General features: G+C 36.6%; 1 protein-coding gene across 5 annotated transcripts in view; it reads right to left on the bottom strand.

Moving 5' to 3' along the window:
- Positions 1–20347, bottom strand: part of CFAP70 (cilia and flagella associated protein 70) — an 87612-nt gene that overhangs the window by 47311 nt on the left and 19954 nt on the right. For 4 of the 5 annotated variants that reach the window (XR_010935943.1, XM_067710577.1, XM_067710576.1 and 1 more), the window contains 4 exons: positions 16914–17096; positions 14494–14588; positions 10336–10435; positions 5573–5707 (listed from right to left, as the gene is read on the bottom strand). Coding sequence is in view for 4 of the 5 variants with exons in the window: in XM_067710577.1 (XP_067566678.1) it covers positions 5573–5707; positions 10336–10435; positions 14494–14588; positions 16914–17096 (513 nt within the window). In the remaining variant the exon portion in view is untranslated. The remainder of the gene's footprint in view (positions 1–5572; positions 5708–10335; positions 10436–14493; positions 14589–16913; positions 17097–20347) is intronic. The other variant, XM_067710578.1, reaches the window with a different exon arrangement.

Genomic DNA, 20347 nt, shown 5'->3' with positions numbered 1-20347 from the left:
CAGTTCATTCTTTTTTTAAAACAGCTTTACTGAGATAAAATTAACATTCCATACAATTCACCCGTTTAAAGTGTAGTCAAAATTCAGTGATTTGGGGAAAAAAAATCTGATTTACAGGCCTAAGCAGCACCTTCCTGAGGATGTTTTTCTGCTTGGTTGAAACACAATGAAATATTTATAATTTTGGATATTCTCTGTTTAGGCTAGGGGTACTATAGATTGCTAGCCCATGAAGATTAAAATGGAATTCACTGGGCAATATCTAACCAAGTGTCAGAATGGAACAGGCCACCAACAAGGGTGAAAGCAGGTTCTGTTTCAGCAGCAGGTCCAACAGAGACAAGGAAGTAAATTATTCCAGTTTTGCTCCAGGAAAAAAAAAATTCAATGATTTTGGCATATTACATTAATTGTAGTTCATTCCTTTTTTACTGCTAAATAGTATTCCCTAATATAGATATGCCACAATTTGTTTATTGATTCATCAGTTGTGGGCATTTGGACTGTTGTGAGTTTTTAGCTATTATGAATAATGCTGCTATGAACATTCATGTACATGTCTTCGTGTAAATGCAGGTTTTCAGTTCTCTTGGGTAGGTTCTTAGGAATGATTTTCTGGGTTGTATGGTAAGTTTATGTTTAACACAGATTTTCTATATAGTTGTTCTGCCAAGTATTGAGAGTGGAATATTGAAATTTCTAAATGTTACTGTCAAATTGTCTATTACTCCTTTCAATTCTGTTGGGTTTGGCTTCATGTATTATGAGGTTCTGTTGTGTGTATTCACTTATAATTTACACATTATATATAATAATTTATAAATCCTATCTTTCTGATTAATTGACCCTTTAATTATTATGACATGCCACTCTATGTCTTTAGTAATATTACTCATCTTGAAGTCTATTTTGTCTGATATAAATATAGCTACTCAGCTCCATCATGCTTTCTATTTGCATAGTATATCTTTTCCATCCTTTTACTTCAACTTATGTGTGTCTGAACCAAAATGTATTTGCTATAGACAGCATATCATTGAATCTTGATTTTTTTAAATTGAAGTATTAGTTCAATTACCATATTGTGTCAGTTTCAGGTGTACAGAAAAGTGACTCAGTTATATATGTTTTTCAGATTATTTTCTATTAGAGGTTATTACAAGATATTGAAAACAATTCCCTGTGCTCTGAAGTAAATCCTTGTTGCTCATCTATTTTATGTATAGTAGTTCATGTCAGTTAATCCCATACTCCTAATTTATCCCTCCCCCCACTTTCTTTCCCCTTTGGTAACCGTAAGTTATTTTCTATGTCTGTGAGTCTGTTTCTGTTTTGTATATAGATTCATTTGTATTATTTTTTAGATTCTACATAAGTGATATAATATTTATCTTTCTCAAATCTTGATTTTTTTAAAATCCAGTCTCATAATCTCTTTCATTGGGGTGCTTAGACTACTCACATATAATGTTATTGTTGAAATATCTACATTTATTATTTGACATTTTGCTATTTCTTTTCTATTTATCTTGTCTTTCTTGTTCCTCTCTTCCTTCTTTAAGTGCCTTGTTTTAATGTTAAATATATATATACTTGAGTATATGCATATGGTATATGTACACAAACACACACATACACACACACACGCTTTTCTTAGTGGTTGCTTTAGAGATTACAATATGCATCTGAACTAATCACAATCTATTTCACACTGAGACTAATTTAATTCTGATAAAATATATAAACTTTACTGTGCTATAGCTCCATTCTATCCTCTTTCCTTTATGCTACTATTATCATATAAATTACATCTATGTATGTTACAAACCCAATAATAAAACTAATGCTTTATATAATCACATCTTTCAAAGAAATTAAGAGCAAAAATGAGAAAAACATATATTTCTAAAATCTTTTATACTTACTTACATTTAACCATTTCTAGTGTTCATTTCTTCTCGTGGATTCAATTTATCATTTGGTTTATATTCTTTCAAGCTGAAGGACATACTTTAGTAATCCTGGCAAGACAGGTTTATTAGCAACAGATTCTTTCAATACTTGTTTATCCATGGATGTGTTTATTTCACCTTCATTTCTGGTTGATAGCGTTTTCATTCAACACTTTGAATCCGTGTTTCCATTGCCTTCAGGATTCCATTGTTTCAGATGAAAAATCAACTGTTAACCATGTTGGTGCTCCCCTGTAAGTGATGAATCATTTTTCTCCTGTTGAATTCACAATTTTCTTTTTCTTTCAATAGTTCACTATAATGTGTATACTATAGACCTCCATATGCTTTTCCCACCTGGAATTCTCTGAACTTCTTAGGCATGTAGATTAATGTTTTTATCAAACAGGGGACATTTTCAGACATTATTTTTATATACATAACTTCTGCCTCTTTCTCTTTTCTCCTAGGACTCTCATTACAATATGTTGGTTGCTCTCCACCAAGATCTCCATTTCAACCAACGACATCGTCAGCCATGGGTCCTTCACCCACTGCTCCAAATGTTGTGAGCCCTCTCTGTGGCAGCAAAGTTGCTGGCCCTCACAGCCCATCCTGCCCTAGAAGAACCACCTCACTGATTAAGCTAAATTAAAGAAGAGGTAGGGGGAGGTGGTTTAGGAGCAGATCTAGGCAAGAATGCCTCAAACGCCATTGTTTTTCATGCATGAATACTTCTCAGTTTGTTGATGCCTTTGGTCAATTTCCAGAGCACTGAAATGGCATTTTGTCAATTTGTCCAGCTTTACAGTTGCTTTCAGGGGGAGAAAACTTGACAACCTCCTCACTCAGACATACCCAGAAATGTTTCCTCCCCAGTATTTTTCATATATTTAAAAAATTATGATTATATATTTTTAAAAAGTTGTGATCATAGTGGATGTAGTTTTATATCCTTTTTCATTTAACAGACTATCACATGCATCGTCTGTTTTTAAAGTTTTCATGAGAATAATTTTTAATATATGCACAATATTCTCCTTCATATGGGTATAATAAAAGTAACAGGCAAAAATGTTTGTGTGTCAACTATATCCCTAGTTCTTTACATATTTTATCTCATTTAATATGTAAAACAATTCTAGGAAACAAGCAGTGTCTCCATTTTACTGATGAATAAAGTTAAGAGAAATTTAGTCACTTGCCCAAAGTCAGTAAATCGCAGCCTGTCTGGCAGTTCCAGAATTCAGTCTAGAACCTACTGACATCAAAGCCTATAACCTTTCAATTAATATATTGTTTCCCTCAGATTCACCAAAAATATCTTGATATGACTGATATAATAAAGTGCTTTATATTTTAGAAATAGTAGCCATCTTCTGATATGTATTCAAATATTTTTCCCAATTTTTTAGTTACATTATAATTTTGTTAATGATGGTTTCTTCTATGTATAGATGATTTTTATTTTTTGGCAATCTAAATCTTTTATATCTTTCATTTGTTTTCAAGCACAGGAAGTCTTCCCTTAATTCATATCTTTAATTAATAGACACTTCTATTTTTATAGACTTCACATTTAACTTATTTTAATAAACTCACTTGGAATTTATCATGATCTATGCTATATGTAAAATTTTTGCTTTCTTTTTTTCATTTAACTATCTACAAAACATTAATGATTATCTTTTTAATGGATGCATATTCCACCATTTTTATTTACAATAATTTATTAATCCTTTCTCTATTATTAGACATTTAATCTTAATTTTAGTCTTGCTATTATTGATCCCCCAAAGTTTTCATGAATAGGAGGGTTTTGATCCTATTAAATGATTTATTTCAGACAAATCCCTATAAGTTTGATTTCTGATTCAAAGGATACTTATATAGAGTTTATGACTCAGTTGGTTTTCAAATAGCTGATGGATCTTTCATGACTCTGTTATTGAGAAATACTTGTCCTAATAATGATAAAATAGTAATACGTTTTTGTTGTTATTACTGTTGTGTTTTACAAAGCCTCACTTTCTCCTAAGAAGAAACATGATAAAGTTGATTTTTTGCTTAAATAAATAAATAAATAATGTGTATTTTAACATTTTAACATCTGAAAATTGTAAGAACTATATTATAGCTCATTAATCAGTACATATATTTAAGTTTTTGCATACTTAACACACAATACTTCATTATTTGGAAGATTTTCTTTCCAACTTTATTGAGGTAAAGTTGAAATACAGGCTTACTCTGGAGTTATTACAAGTTTGGTTCCAGACCACCTCAATAAAGCAAATAACTGCAATAAAGCAAATAATGGTTATCTTGGTTTCCCAGTACACATAAAAGTTATGCTTACACTATACTGTAATCTATTAAGTGTACAATAGCAGTGTCTTAAAAAACAATGTACAGGGACTTCCCTGGTGGCACGGTGGTTAAGAATCCACCTGCCAATGCAGGGGACATGGGTTTGAGCCCTGGCCTGGGAAGATCCCACATGCCATGAACAACTAAGCCCATGTACCACAACTACTGAGGCTGTGCTCTAGAGCCTGCGAGCCACAACTATTGAGCCTGCGTGCCACAACTACTGAAGCCCATGCGCCTAGAGCCTGTGCACCACAACAAGAGAAGTCACCGCCGCAACGAACAGTAGTCCCCGCTCGCCACAACTAGAGAAAGCCGGCACACAGCAGCGAAGACTCAATGCAGCCAAAAATTTAAAAAAAAAAGTAAAGATCTTAATTTAAAAATACTTTATTGCTAAAAAAGGTCAAAATGATTACACTAGTGACAACACAGATCCCAGATCACAATAACAAATATAACAATAATGATAATGTTTGAAATATTGTGAGAATTAACAACATGCGACACAGAGACACAAAGTGAGCAGATGCTGTTGGAAGAATATCACCCATAGACTTGCTCATCATCTCAGGGTTGCCGCAAACCTTCAATTTGTAAAAAAAAATGCAATATCTGTGAAGAGTAATAAAGCAAAGGGCAATAAAATGAGGTATGCCTGTATAATAAATTACATATTTAAAGTATACAATTTGATCAATTTTGACATGTGTATACACATGTGAAGCCATTACTGCAATTAGAATAACCAGTATTTCCATCATCCTTAAAACTTACCTCATATTTCTTTTGTAGTCCATTCTTCCCTCTATCCCTGTCCCCAAGCAACCACTGATCTGCTTTCTGCCACTACTTTCTGATAATTGTATTTCATTGGCAGTATACAGCATGTACTCTCTTTCGTCTGGTTTCTTTCATTTATCATAATGCATTTGAGATCCATTCATGTTGCACGTGTTAATAGCTCATTCCTTTTTATTGCTGAGTAGTATTCCATTGTATGGCTGTACCATATAATTTGTTTTTCTGTTCACCTATTGATGGAGATTTGGGTTGTTTCCAGTTTTTGGATTTCATTATCCTAAAGTTTTTAAGGTTCAAGGGCAGAAGACTTCAAGGTTCCATATTTAACATCCCAGTATACCAGCTGGTTCCAAATATCAATTGCAAAGCTATGTGTGCTAAAGATGTAGGTAAACACATACATAAGAATAAATTAGGATGATACCTTCTCTTCAAATTTTTCTTACCTTTTCATAGACTGTGCTACCTAAGTAAGGGTAAACATGAAAAGCTCCCCGAATTCTCTTCACACCTGGATACAGCAATGGCACCATATTAACATAAGCCACACCATGAAATGAAAGTCGACCTTCATCATCAGTCTAAAGGAATAAAAACAGAGAGCTGTTAGTGCTACAGAGTAATGTAGCTAAAGTATGGAACTCTGACTTAGCAGTTCAAAGACCTGACTTTAGGACTAGCTGAGCTACTTGATTTGGGTCAGTTACGTAGACATTTTGGGTCTCTGCTCATTTATCTATTTATTTATAATTGGGTTTAAAAACACCATGATCTCTGAGATAACGTATACTAACACTATGAACAGTAAAGATAATAGTTGGATCAACACATATGCAAACTAATTAATAATATATATTCAACCAAAATGTCAATTTCACCATGTTGCTTCTTAGAAAAAAGTGAAGCTTTGCAAAAATCAGTAATAACAACAAAAGCTTAAAAGAAAACAGATTGTGGCCTTAGCTTTAGTTTACAGATTCATACGAATGAGAGGGGCCTTACAAATCATCTGCATCAGTGACGACACATACAATTTAATTTATGCTTAAGTTCTAACCAATTAGTGGAGGTGTTTTAGAATACTGTGTTGAGAAAGATTCTGTGTCCTTATTTGGGTTCAAAAGAAAAGAATGCTTTGATTGATCAGTAATATCTGCCATGGATGAAGGAGGATGACTGACAGTCTGCTGTCATGTATTTGCCAACCCTAATCTCATCTAAATTCTCATTACAAAGATGAAGAACATGTCAGTAAATATATTTTAACATAATTTTTAATGGTTGTATGGTTTGCCATAGAAAACTTTTATAAGGAAAAAAATCAGTGGAAGAAAGTTTAGTGAAAGAAAAAAATCAGTTTAGTGAAAGAAAACACAGTTAATTTCTACAAGGTTAAAAGTAATCTCTTTGAGGGACTTCCCTGGTGGTCCAGTGGTTAAGACTTCGCCTTCCAATGCAGGGGGTGAGGGTTCGATACCTGGTTGGGGAGCTAAGATCCCACATGCCTAGTGGCCAAAAAACCAAAACATAAAAAAAGAAGCAATATTGTAACAAATTCAGTAAAGATGTTAAAAATGGTCCACATCAAAAAAAAATCTTTAAAAAAAAAGTAATCTCTTTGATTTAGCTGATTATAACAATAATTAGAAATTAGATTAAAAGCCCTATCTTCATGTGATAACATTATATTGCTTTAGAAATCTAAGGAATGTTAGCCAATACATATTATATATTACAAAGATACCAAAACCAGACAAAGATATCACAAGAAAAGAGAATTACAGGCCAATATCCCTGATGAGCATAAATGCCAAAATCCTCAACAAAATATTAGCAAACTGAATTCAACAATACATTAAAAGAATCGTACACCATGATCAAGTGGGATTTATCTCAGGGATGCAAGGATGGGTTAATATCCACAAATCAATCAATGTGATATACCACATTAACAAAACTGAAGAATAACAATTATATGATCACCTCAATAGATGCATAAAAAGCATTTGACAAAATTCACCATCCATTTATGATAAAAACTCTCAACAAACTGGGTATAGAGAGAACATACCTCAACATAATATAGGCCATATATGACAAATCTAAAGCCAACATCATACTCAAAGGTGAAAAGCTGAAAGCATTTCCTCTGAGACTGGGAACAAGACAAGGATGCCCACTCTTTTTTTTTTAACATTTATTTTTATTTATTTGTTGATTTACTTATTTATTTTTGGCTGCATTGAGTCTTCGTTGCTCTGCACGGGCATTTCTCTAGTTGCAGCGAGTAGGGGCTACTCTTTGTTGCGGTGCGCCAGCTTCTCATTGCAGTGGCTTCTCTTGTTGCAGAGCACGGGCTCTAGGCATTTGGGCTTCAGTAGTTGTGGCACGCAGGCTCAGTAGTTGTGGTTAGCAGGCTCTAGAGCACAGGTTCAGGAGTTGTGGCGCACGGGCTTAGTTGCTCTGTGGCATGTGGGATTTTCCCAGACCAGGGCTCAAACCCGTGTCCCCTGCATTGGCAGACGGATTCTTAACCACTGCATCACCAGGGAAGTCCCAAGGATGCCCACTCTTACCACTTTTATTCAACATAGTATTAGAAGTCCTAGCCATAGCAATCAGACAACAAAAAGAAATAAAAGGAAAACTGGAAAGGAGGAAGTAAAACTGTCACTGCAGACAACACGATATTGTATATAGAAAATCCTAAAGACACCATCCAAAAACTACTAGAATAAATGAATTCAATAAATTTGCAGGATACAAAATTAACATACAGAAATAAGTTGCATTTATATATACTAACAACAAATTAGCAGAAAGAGAAATTAAGAAAACATTCCCATTTTAAAATGCATCATTGGGATTTCCCTGGTGGCGCAATGGTTAAGAATCCACCTGCCAATTCAGGGGACACGGGTTCAATCCCTGGTCTGGGAAGATCCCACATGCCACGGAGCAACTAAGCCCATGTGCCACAACTAAAAATCCTGCATAAAGAAACTAAAACATGCCGCAATGAAGATCCCATGTGCTGCAACTAAGACCCGGTGCAGCCTAAATAAATAAATAAATATTTTAAAAAATAATAAATGTTTTTGCACAGTGAAAGAAACTACGAACAAAATGAAAAGGCCACATACTGAATGGGAAAAAATATTTGCAAACTATATTTCTAAAAAGGGGTTAATATCCAAAGAACTCATACAACATCAAAAAAAACAAACAACTTGATTTAAAAACAGGCAGAAGACCTTAATAGACATTTTTCCAAAGAAGGCATACAGATAACCAACAGACACATGAAAAGATGCCCAACATCACTAACAATCAGGGAAATGCAAATCAAAACCACAATGAAATACCGCCTCACACCTGTCAGAATAGCTACCATCAAAAGACAACAGATAAGCACTGGCGAGGATGTGGAGAAAAAGGAAGCCTCATGTACTGTTGGTAGGATTGTAAATTGGTAAGATCCTATGGAAAACACTACAGAGGTTCCACAGAAAATTATAAATAGACCTGCCATATGATCTAGCAATTTCACCTTGGGGCATTTACCCAAAGAAAACAAAAGCATGAACTTGAAAAGATATATGCACTCCAATGTTCACTGCAGCATTACTTAAAATAGATATGGAAGCAACCTAGTTGTCCATCAAAAGATAAATGAAGATGTGGTATGTATATATATATATATATATATATATATATATATATATACACACAATGGAATATTACTTAGCCATAAAAATTGAAATCTTGCCATTTGTGACAACATGGATAGATCTAGACAGTATTATGTTAAGTGAAATAAGTCAGACAGAGAAAGATTAATACCATGTCATCTCACTTATACATGGAATCAAAAAAAAAAGACTAAAACAAAACAAAAACAGACTCAGAGATACAGAGAAAAACGGGTGGTTGCTGGAAGGGGTGGGAGAAACAGGTGAAGCAGCTTAAGAGGTACAAACCACCAGTTATATAACAAATAAGTTACAGAGATATAATATACAGCATAAAGAACGTGGTCAATAATATTGTAATAACTTTGGGGACAGATGGTTACTAGACTTATCATGGTGAACACTTCATAATGTTTGCAAGTGTCAAATCATTATGTAGTACACCTGAAACTAATAATATTGTGCAACAACTATATTTCAAGTTTTAAAAAAGACTTTTTGCAGGGGACATTTCTTAGGCTATTTCCCATGGTTTTCTTCTTCAGCATGATAGGAAGCAACTGTTGGCATAGTAAGTGGGATGAACTGAAAACACAGTCATTTGGACAAATGCATTTATTTTTATCATAAACAAACAAACAAAATACAGTAGAGAACTTTTCTAGGCTCATCAAAGCTGTATCTTTTCAGCATAGTAGTACACCTATGAATCCTATTACTCTAATTAGTGGGCTAAAACAATTTAAGTAGGTAAGTCTAAAATAAATTTAGAAAGATGTAGTAGGTTGAACCATATTGCCAATATTTAACTACTTTTGATGTATTAAAAGGCTATTTGGGGGCTTCCCTGGTGGTGCAGTGGTTAAGAATCTGCCTGCCAATGCAGGGGACACAGGTTCGAGCCCTGGTCCGGGAAGATCCCACATGCCGTGGAGCAACGAAGCCCGTGCGCCACAACTACTGAGCCTGAGCTCTAGAGCCCGCGAGCCACAGCTACTGAGCCCATGCTCTGCAACAAAAGAAGCCACCGCAATGAGAAGTCTGCACACTGCAACAAACAGTAGCCCCCACTTTCCGCAACTAGAGAAAGCCCGCACACAGCAACGAAGACCCAATGCAGCCAAAAATAAATAAATTAAATAAATAATTTTTTTTAAAAAAAGAAAAGAAAAGCATTAAAAAAAGCTATTTTTCATGGTTTTACCCATGTTAAAACTATAATAAAGAGCTAGAGGAAAACAGGATAACTGAGAATAAAGCCTAAATAATTGTTAGTGGACAATAGGGAACTAGGGTTACCAGTCATCCTGATTTGCCAGGAACAAGGGAGTTTCCTGGGATATGAGACTTTCAGCACTAAAACCGAGAAACTATTAAGCAAATCAGGATGAGCTGGTCACCCTAGGGAGCAGCCACACAGTTCATATTTTCCTTTGGTATCAGAATTAGAAGCAGAAAAACAGGTTGGGTCTGACCCAGCATTTCTTATATAAATATTTTTAAGTAAACTAATTTACCTTCTCAAATTTAGCAGATTTCCCTTTGGGTACAGTAACCAGAGGAACCCTTGTGATCTCTACAGGCCAAAATCGACAATCAGCAATTCGCTTCTGAAAACTGCAGATCAAAAATCAGCCCATTAGCATTACATGCAAAAATGGGGTTAGTATAATTTAGGTCAAAAGGAAGTATTCCTCTCTTAAAAAGTAATGGAATACACATATGTAAAAATTTTTATTAGGCGTGTGGGCTTTTAAAACCTTCTCATAGGGCTTCCCTGGTGGCGCAGTGGTTGAGAGTCTGCCTGCCGATGCAGGGGACACGGGTTCGTGCCCCGGTCCGGGAAGATCCCACATGCCGCGGAGGGGCTGGGCCCGTGAGCCATGGCCGCTGAGCCTGCGCGTCCGGAGCCTGTGCTCTGCAACCGCAGGGGCCATGACGGTGAGAGGCCCGCGTACCGCAAAAACAAAACAAAACAAAAAAACCTTCTCATAGCAATAAAATTCCAAAAATAATTATACTATACTGCTAGCAGAAGCAAATTGTATATTTTTGAGAGCAGTTTGACAACATGAATCAAAAGTCTTTAAAATGTTCATAGCCTTTGACCCACAAATTCCACTTCTAGTGATTTATTCTAAAGAAATAATCAGACAAGTATGCAAATAGTATAAAGTACATTTATTTCTACTGTGAAAATAATCATAGTAAGACTTCCATTGTCAGCTCAAACACATAAAGAGCTTGGAAGCTATCACTCCGGTCCTCACAACAAGAAAAGAGCTGGTCAGGGACTTCCCTGGTGGTCCAGTGGTTAAGAATTCACCTTCCAATGCAGGTGATGAGGGTTCGAACCCTGGTGGAGGAACTAAGATCCCACATGCCACAGGGCAACTAAGCCCGTGCGCCACAACTACTGAGCCTGCGCACTCTGGAGCCCTAGCGCCACAACTAGAGAGACTGTGCGCAGCAACTACTGAGCCCGCGCACCACAACTAGAGAGAAGCCCATACGCCGCAACAAAGAGCCTGCGTGCCTCAACTAAGACCCAATGCAGCCAAACAAATAAATTAATTAAAAAAATAAAGGCATATGTAAGAAAAAAGCTGGTCAAACTGAAAATCAATGACTTTTCTTAGATCCATCTAAGAATTAAGTTCACAGGGCAAATTGCCACCTGGAAGTTTAGAGAAACAGGCAAGTACAGAGAATCACAGCTGAGATCAGCTTACAGGCATCAGAAGCCATTAGAGCCAGTAACTGGTAGAAACACTTTAATGATAATTTTGAAAGATTGTTGGAGGCTGAGAGTGAACTAACCAGAGAGTTAAAAACTCCTGGGTGCCCAGTCTTAGGGGGTCCCCACACGTTCTTGGGTTTTAAATCAAGGAGCTCCATCAGACTCTCATTGTGAAAGCAAGAGAATAGCCTTAGGCAGGGAGAAAGGAAAGGTAACCATATTAAAATATGTCCAGAGTATTCTCCATAACAAAGGCCTGCTCTGTAAGGGAAACTACTTCACCAGAGTTTTATCTGACCCAGGGAAAGGGCAATTAGACAACTCCAGTCCTATTTAGCCTTCCTGTCTCACGCGAAGAGAGGAAGAAAAAAAGACTATTACACACTTATGAAGTCACAACCTACGGGCTCAAACCCATTAAAATACTGAGATTTAATCACAGGATTATAGAACACTTCCCTTCCCCGACACCTTACCGCCACACATCAACAGGATCCAGTATAATAACAGTGAATTATAACTGAGAATCTGCAAAACACAAACCCTGTTTAGGAAAGAGCTCTTAGCAAAACCAAAGACAACAGGGAAGGAGCAAAAGGACACTGAAGCCTCTAGCATCTACAGCTACAGCAAGTGTTAAACACAGCCTACCTCCTAGCCAGGTTAACATAAAAACTCACAGTAAAAAACCTAATTACCACATTTCTTACTACCCAAAACATAATGTCCAGTTTTCAATAAAAAACTACAAGGAATGGTAAAAGGCAAGAAAAAATACAGTCTGAAGAAACAAGGCTAGCATATGAACTAGACTCAGATATGACACAGATTTTGAAATTACCAGATAGAAAATTTTAAATAACTATGATTAGTATGTTAAGAACTCTAATGGATTAAGCAGACAAAATGCAAGAACAGATGGGTAATGTAAGCAAAGAGATGGAAATTCTAAGAAAGGATCAAAAGGAAATGTTAGAAATCAAAAACACTAAAAAAAAGGAACAATTCTTCTGATGGGCTTATCAACAGACTGGACATAGCTGAGGAAAGACTCAGTGATCTTGAAGCCACTGAGCCAATAAAAACTTCCCAAACTGAAATGGAAAGGGGAAAAAAATTTAAAAATCACAACAGAATATCTAAGAACTGTGGGACAATTACAAAAGGTATAACAGGAATACCAGAAGGTGAAGAAAGGGAGAAAGAAGCAAAAGAAATATCTTAAGTCATAATGGCTACAAATCTTACCAAATTAATGGCAGATACCACAGATCTAGGAAGCTCAGAGAACACCAAGCACAATAAATACAAAAAAAAAAACTACACCTAGGTATATCATATTCAAACTGCAGAAAACCAAAGAGAAAGAGAAAATCTTGGAAGAAGTCAGAGAAAAAAACACCTCACCTATGGAGGAATAAGGATAAGAATTACATTGGGCTTCCTTTCAGAAATCATGCAAGCAAGAATAGAGTGGTGTAGAAACAAACCACCAACCTAGAATTCTGTATCTAGTGGAATTATCCTTCAAAGGTGAAGGAAAAATACTTTCTTAGTCAAACAAAAATGGAAGGAATTTGTGGCCAGTAGACCTGCCATGCAAGAAATGCTAAAAGTTGGGGGCTTCCCTGGTGGCGCAGTGGTTGGAAGTCCGCCTGCCGATGCAGGGGACACAGGTTTGAGCCCTGGTCTGGGAAGATCCCACATGCCACAGAGCAACTAAGCCCGTGCACCACAACTATTGAGCCACGTGCCACAACTACTGAAACCCGCATGCCTAGAGCCCGTGCTCCCCAGCAAGAGAAGCCACGACAATGAGAAGCCCACGCACTGCAATGAAGAGTAGCCCCCGCTCGCCGCAACTAGAGAAAGCCTGCACACACAACAAAGACCCAACACAGCCAAAAAAGAAAACAAATAAATTTAATTTTTTTAAATGCCTATTAAAAAAAAAAGAAATGCTAAAAGTCTTCAGAGAAAAGGAAATGATGTGGGCCAGAAACGTGGATCTACATAAAGAAAGGAAGAAAATCAGAGAATGAAACAGATTAAAGTAAAATAAATTAAAATTTTTTTCTTATTTTTAATTAGTCAAATAGATAACTGTTCAAAGTAATAATAGTAACAATGTGTCCTTAATAACATATCAGCAAATCAAATCCAACAATGTACATTAATATTATATACTACTGTCAAATTGGCTATATAGGAACTCTGAAATATCTGATCAATTTTTCTGTAATCCTAAAACTGTTCTAAAAAATAGTCTATTATTTGAAAAAACAGAGATTTTCATTCAGATTATACATATATTGATAATCCTCTATTTCTCACCTCTCCCTAATCTCCAGGTCACTGTGACAGAGACCGATAGTTACCCACACAAAACTGTGTCATGTTCTGCTTTAGTATATAAATCCTGATCTAGTCTGGGTGACAATGTGTCCAACAAAACCATTATTTCCTAAGCCTCTCTTGCATCGAGAGATGGCCAATGAGATGTAAACAGGGGTTGTCAGATTCCAGGAAGGTTCTATAAGAGGGGCTAATACAGCCAGCATGTGTCCTTTTTTAATCCATAAGCACTCCCCTCTTCCAACATTCTGACAGGAATGTGAAAGTGCAGGCTGGAGCTCCAATAGCCATCTTGAACCATGAGACAACCTTGTGGATGGAACGTACATGTTAAAGAAGGTAGAGCAAAGAGAAAGATTGAGCCTGGATACCTAATAATACTGTAGAGCCACCACATATACCAGCTCTGAACGAAACAAGAATCCCCCATGGTTAAGCTACCATCACTAGAAGCCTGCTATTAGCAGATGTGGTGGAAGAGAACCTCAGGATCACCTTAACTCAAATATAAATAAACAAAAGCAACATGTCTTCCCACCTACATCTCTGTTGGTTAGACATATTCCCTCCCTCTTCCTACCTGATCACTGCAGGAGGATCAAGGTAGCAGCGACTTTCCAAGTCCCAAGTAATCCTTTTCTTTATGCACTCTGCTTGGTTCCTAAATTCCCTGTCCTATAAAATCATAAGACAGAGACTTTTACTCTCTCAGTATGCCATGGTTGTCTCCTGCTCCATCTGTGGGGCATTCTTTTAATGGATTTGGTCACAATACTTTTATTACTACTACTAATACTACTATAAGTATGACTACTACTGAAAATACTACCACATCTTAAATTTTAGGGTACTTTACTATTAATACAGTATATAAAATAAAATACTTATATTATCCTTATATCAATCTAATACTAACTGCCAAATATTCACTCACATAACCTTAATCAGTGATTCTCAACCGTGGATGCATATTAGAATTATCTGGGAGCTGATAAAAAAAAATCAAAAACTGGGCATTGGTATTATTTTAAAAGTAAATTCTTATGTAATTGATCTGGGTTAGAGCCTGGCCATGGTTACTATTTTAAAAGCTTTCCAGGTGACTGTGATGAGCAACCAGGGTTGAGAACTAGTTATCTAAATTAAAATGCAATATAAAATCTAAATATCTAAAATAAAATATCTGCTCTAAATGAAAACATTAATGTAAGAAGAGCATGAATTTTTAGTAATCACAATGATGAGAAAAGACACTGCACGATGTTTTTAAAATATTGCTAGCCTTATCTCTATTTAAAATATTTAGAATCAGATACTGAAAGTAATTCAACCACTCATTGTAAAATTACTTTATTGAATGTTTCCACTAATGATTATCAGCTCATTCAAAATACATTTGCAAATGTGTTTACAGCATTTTCTATGCTCTTGACAAACATAGGTTGTAGAAAAATGTGAAGTAAGAGTGAAAGAGAAAGAAAGAAAGAGGAAGGGAAGGAACAAGAAGAAAATAATTTCAACAACTGAAATGTTCACCAACAGGAGACTGGTTAAGCAAGTTAAAGTATGTCTATACTTTAAAAAAAGTATATCATAAAGCAAGTGTTAGCGCAAGTTCGTGTGCCGAATGCACAGCGAGGCCAAACAAACCAAAACGTTGGAGTTTGGAGCAGAGAAAAAAAGGTTTATTTCAGGGCCATGCAAGGATACGGGTGGCTCATGCCATAAAAACCCCAAGCTTTCTGAAGAGTTTCAGCAAAAATTTTTAAAAGCCCGGTGTGGGGGGGGGCAGGGGGGTCGCAAGGTATGTGATCAGCTCATGCACAATTCTCTAATTGGCTGATGGTGAGGGAACAGGGTGGTGTCACAGGGGTTAACATTTTCAGTACTTAGGCTCCAGGAGGCCTGGGCCTATGTGCTCATGGTCATCTTCCATTTGGTGGGGGGTTTTCACATCTGTAAAACAGCTCAGGAAATGTGCCTCAAATATTATTATCTAGGTACTTCAGAGAGGAGCTAAAGCAGAGGATTTGGGGGAAAGGCCTGTCCCCAGAAGGTCCCATAGGGTCCTGCTCTGTTATACAAGTACAAATAAAGAAAGAAAAAGAATGTGGAAGAAATCTCCAAGATACACTATAAAGCGAAAAAAGCAAGTTGCAGAAGTGTGTGAGTATGCCACCATTTGTGAAAAAAAAAAATGACAGGGAAAGAATACGTGTAGGTATACGTGTGTATGGGTATGTGAAGAAAAAACACATTTTCCCTACTTCCAATATGATTAAGCACTTATATATACTCAATTAAAAAGAAATAAATAAACATTTCACACTTGAGATAAAGCAAAAATAGCAGAGTCTTCTTGACAGGTTCTAGATCTCAAAACAGCAAGACTTTGAATACTTCCTATAAATCTGGACTCCCTAAAGAAAAACAATTTGATCCCTGACTTTTACTACACTGATGTCTTTGAGCCAGTCTTTCTGAAATCTGACTCCCTTGCATCCTTTTCGAGGAAACTTTACTTTTCTAAATGTTTTTGCTTCTGAGTCTTCTTTTGACTATTTACTTTTGCTTTTATATGCGTAAAAATGTAACCAGAAGGAAACACAAGAAACTATAACAAAGGTTAACTACCAGGGTGATGATCTGGGAAGGAATTAGGAAGAAGAGACATGGAGGAGGGGGGAGACTTTAACTGCATATCTCTTAATGTTTTATTTTGACCTGTAACTGTATTATAACCTACTCATAAATAAATAAATGTCAAATAAAATAAAGAATAAATATGAATTAAATCAATGATTTTGTTTGTTGGACTTAAGAAGTCAGGAAATATTTTAATCAGAACTTTATAGATAATTGTTTTATTTTGACATACACCTGTTTTATTTTAAGAGGTGATGGATGTATATGAATTACAGTGATTTACAAACTGTAAACATATGTTTTATCATATGTCAGTGCACTGAGATTATCACCAAATCCGCCTAATTCTCTCACCTCAGGATGGTTGAGTTCCCCTTCTTCTTCCTCATAGGGCCCACCAACGATGAAAGCATCAGGAATGTTATTAGCTCCTGGAGCCAGAATGTTGGCAATAGGCCATTTTTTGGGCCGAGGAACAGGTTCTCTTTCCCCTCCAAGCTTCAGAGTTCCATTCTTGAAGAAAATGGGATAGTCTTTCTACAGAAATAAATACCATGTATCAGGAAATTTTGTGAAAGACTTTGAAGTGGACAAAAAAAGATTACTGAAGTGTCTTTTCAATGGAATGCCAGGTGTTGTCTAACAGATCCTTCTGTGATTATCTGTTTCTAAAGAGGGGCCTGTGTCCTTCATTGTCTTGCTATTTTATAATTCCATAATTTATAGAAAATTGATAATAATGCAAATTATTCTTGTCCATAGATATGGACATGTATTTTGTCCAGTGGAGATATAATTGATCATTGCACTATGGCTGATAAGTTTTGAATTATTAGCAAATATATTTCAAGATTCCTAGTTGCTTGTATATATGGGTCATTTGTTCAGATTCTCCTTTTTCAAAAATATTTCTTTATTTCTTTATTTGGCTGGGTTGAGTCTTAGTTGCAGCATGTGGGATCTTCACTGTGGCATGTGGGATCTTTAGTTGTGGCATGAAAACTCTTAGTTGCCACACGTGGGATCTTTAGTTGTGGCATGAAAACTCTTAGTTGCCACATGTGGGATCTACTTTCCTGACCAGGAATAGAACCCGGGTCCCCTGCACTGGGAGCACAGAGTCTTTAGCCACTGGACCACCAGGGAAGTCCCCAGATTCTCCTCTGAACTGGTTTAAACACTTTATGTCATTTTATATTTATATGAGAGTCATGATGTACCTTTTTAAAACTTATCTTTTAAAAAATAAACAAATCTGACAAAGGGCTAAAAATATAGGCATTTTCATATCTGTAATTTATCTAAAATATACTTGCAATAGAAAATTGATAAAGTTATAAACAGACAATTTATAGAAAGAGAAATTCAAAAATCCAACATTTAAATAAAAACATGCTAAAAATCATTAATAATAAGTGAAATGCACATTAAAACAATGAGATACTATTTTAAACTGTAGATGGGCAAAGTCAAAGTCTGAAAATATTGTGTTGACAGCATTGTGAAGAGAATGGTATGCTTATACATAGTTGATGGAAGTGTAAGTTTGTACAACTATGGAAAGCAATTCTGTAGCCTCTTATAAAAAGTAAAATTGGCATAACCTGTAACTCAACTATTCTAGTTCTTTGGGTTAAGTTTTAAAACTTCTGTGAAGGAGGGGCATTTCTAGAATAGCAGAGTAAGAATCTTTGAAAATCTGCTCCTCAAAAAAAAACCCCAAAAAACCAATGCCAGCAAAAATTGTCAAAATTAAGGATGCCAAGACCACTCAGGGCTTCCCTGGTGGCGCAGCAGTTAAGAATCTGCCTGCCAATGCAGGGGACACAAGTTAGAGCCCTGGTCGGGGAAGATCCCACATGCCGCAGAGCAACTAAGCCCGTGTGCCACAACTACTGAGCCTGCGCTCTAGAGACCATGAGCCACAACTACTGAGCCCACGTGCCACAACTACTGAGCCCACATGCCACAATACTGAAGCCTGCACACCTAGAGCCCATGCTCGCAACAAGAGAAGCCACTGCAATGAGAAGCTCGCTTACCACAATGAAGAGTAGTCCCCACTCACCGCAACTAGAGAAAGCCCACGTGCAGCAACAAAGACCCAATGCAGTCAAAAATAAATAAATAAAATAAATAAATTTATTTAAAACAAAAGACCATTCAATAGGGACAGGACAGTCTTTTCAACAAATGGTGCTAAGCAGGTGCTAGTTATTCACGTGCAAAAGAATGTAGTTGGTTCTTACCTAACACCATATACAAAAATTAACTCAAAATGGAGCAAAGGCCTAAACATAAGAGCTAAAACTATAAAACTCTTACACACAAACACAGGGGGAAAAGCCTTGTGACATCAGATTTGGCAATGATTTCTTGGTTACAACAACAAAAGAAAAAAATGGACAAATTGAACTTCATCAGAATTTAAAATTTTGGGGTATCAAGAGACACTAACCAGGGACTTCCCTGGTGGTCCAGTGGCTAAGACTCCATGCTCCCAATGCAGGGGGCTGGGGTTCGATCCCTGACCAGGGAACTAGATTCCACATGCTGCAACTAAAGATCCCACACGCCACAACTAAAAGATCTCACATATGGCAACCTAACGAAGAATTTATGTGCCGCAACTAAGATGCGGCACGGCCAAATAAATAAATTAATTATTTTAAAACGACACTAAACTTGGGCTTCCCTGGTGGCACAGTGGTTAAGAGTCTGCCTGCTGATGCAGGGGACACGGGTTTGTGCCCCGGTCCGGAAAGATCCCACATGCTGCGGATTGGCTGGGCCCGTGCGCCATGGCTGCTGAGCCTGCGCGTCTGGAGCCTGTGCTCCGCAACGGGAGAGGCCACAACAGTGAGAGGCCCGCGTACTGCAAAAAAAAAAAAAAAAAAAACATACTAACCAGAGTAAAAACGGCAACCAATAGAATGGGAGAAAATATTTTCAAATCACATATCTAATAAGGGAGTAATAGCTAAAATATAGAGAGAACTCCTAAAACTCCAACAACAAAATGACAAACAACCCAATTCAGAAATGGGCGAAGGACTTGAATAGACATTTCCCCAAAGAAGATATACAAATGGCCAATAAGCACATGAAAAGATGCTCAACATCATTAGTCACCAGGGGGATGCAAATCAAAAACACAAGGAGATGCTACTTCACATCTATTAGGATAGCTATTATCAAAAAACAGAAAATAACAAGTGTTGGTATATGTGGAGAAATTGGAACCCTTGTGTACTGCAGGTGGGAATGTTAAATGGTGAAGGAGAATTGGAGATTTCTATACGAAAAATGTAAAATGGCAATAAAGCAGGTAAGAGTATTAACTAATTACATTTTTTTAGCAAGCAATTTGGAAATCTCAAGAGCCTCAAAAGACCCATACACAAGCATTCTATAGAAATCTGGACTAAGAAAATAACCTGGAATTAAAAGAAAGTTTTGTATAATAAAGTACATTATATAAAATATATGCATAAAAGTAATCTGTGTAGAAATACTACATCCAGGGCTTCCCTGGTGGTGCAGTGGTTGACTGCAGGGGACACGGGTTCGTGCCCTGGTCCGGGAAGATCCCACATGCCGAGGAGCGGCTGAGCCCGTGAGCCATGGCTGCTGAGCCTGCGCGTCCGGAGCCTGTGCTCCGCACTGGGAGGGGCCACAACAGTGAGAGGCCCGCATACCGCAAAAAAAAAAAAAAGAAATACTACATCTAAAATTGTCAGATTTTAAATGTTTTATATATTTTCCATCATAAATATGTATGTATTGAT

Source organism: Pseudorca crassidens, chromosome 16, assembly GCF_039906515.1.
Source record: "Pseudorca crassidens isolate mPseCra1 chromosome 16, mPseCra1.hap1, whole genome shotgun sequence".
In the NCBI taxonomy this organism is placed as follows: domain Eukaryota; kingdom Metazoa; phylum Chordata; class Mammalia; order Artiodactyla; family Delphinidae; genus Pseudorca; species Pseudorca crassidens.
The sequence above is the reverse complement of the archived record's forward strand: the minus strand, read 5'-3'. Positions and strand labels throughout refer to the sequence as shown.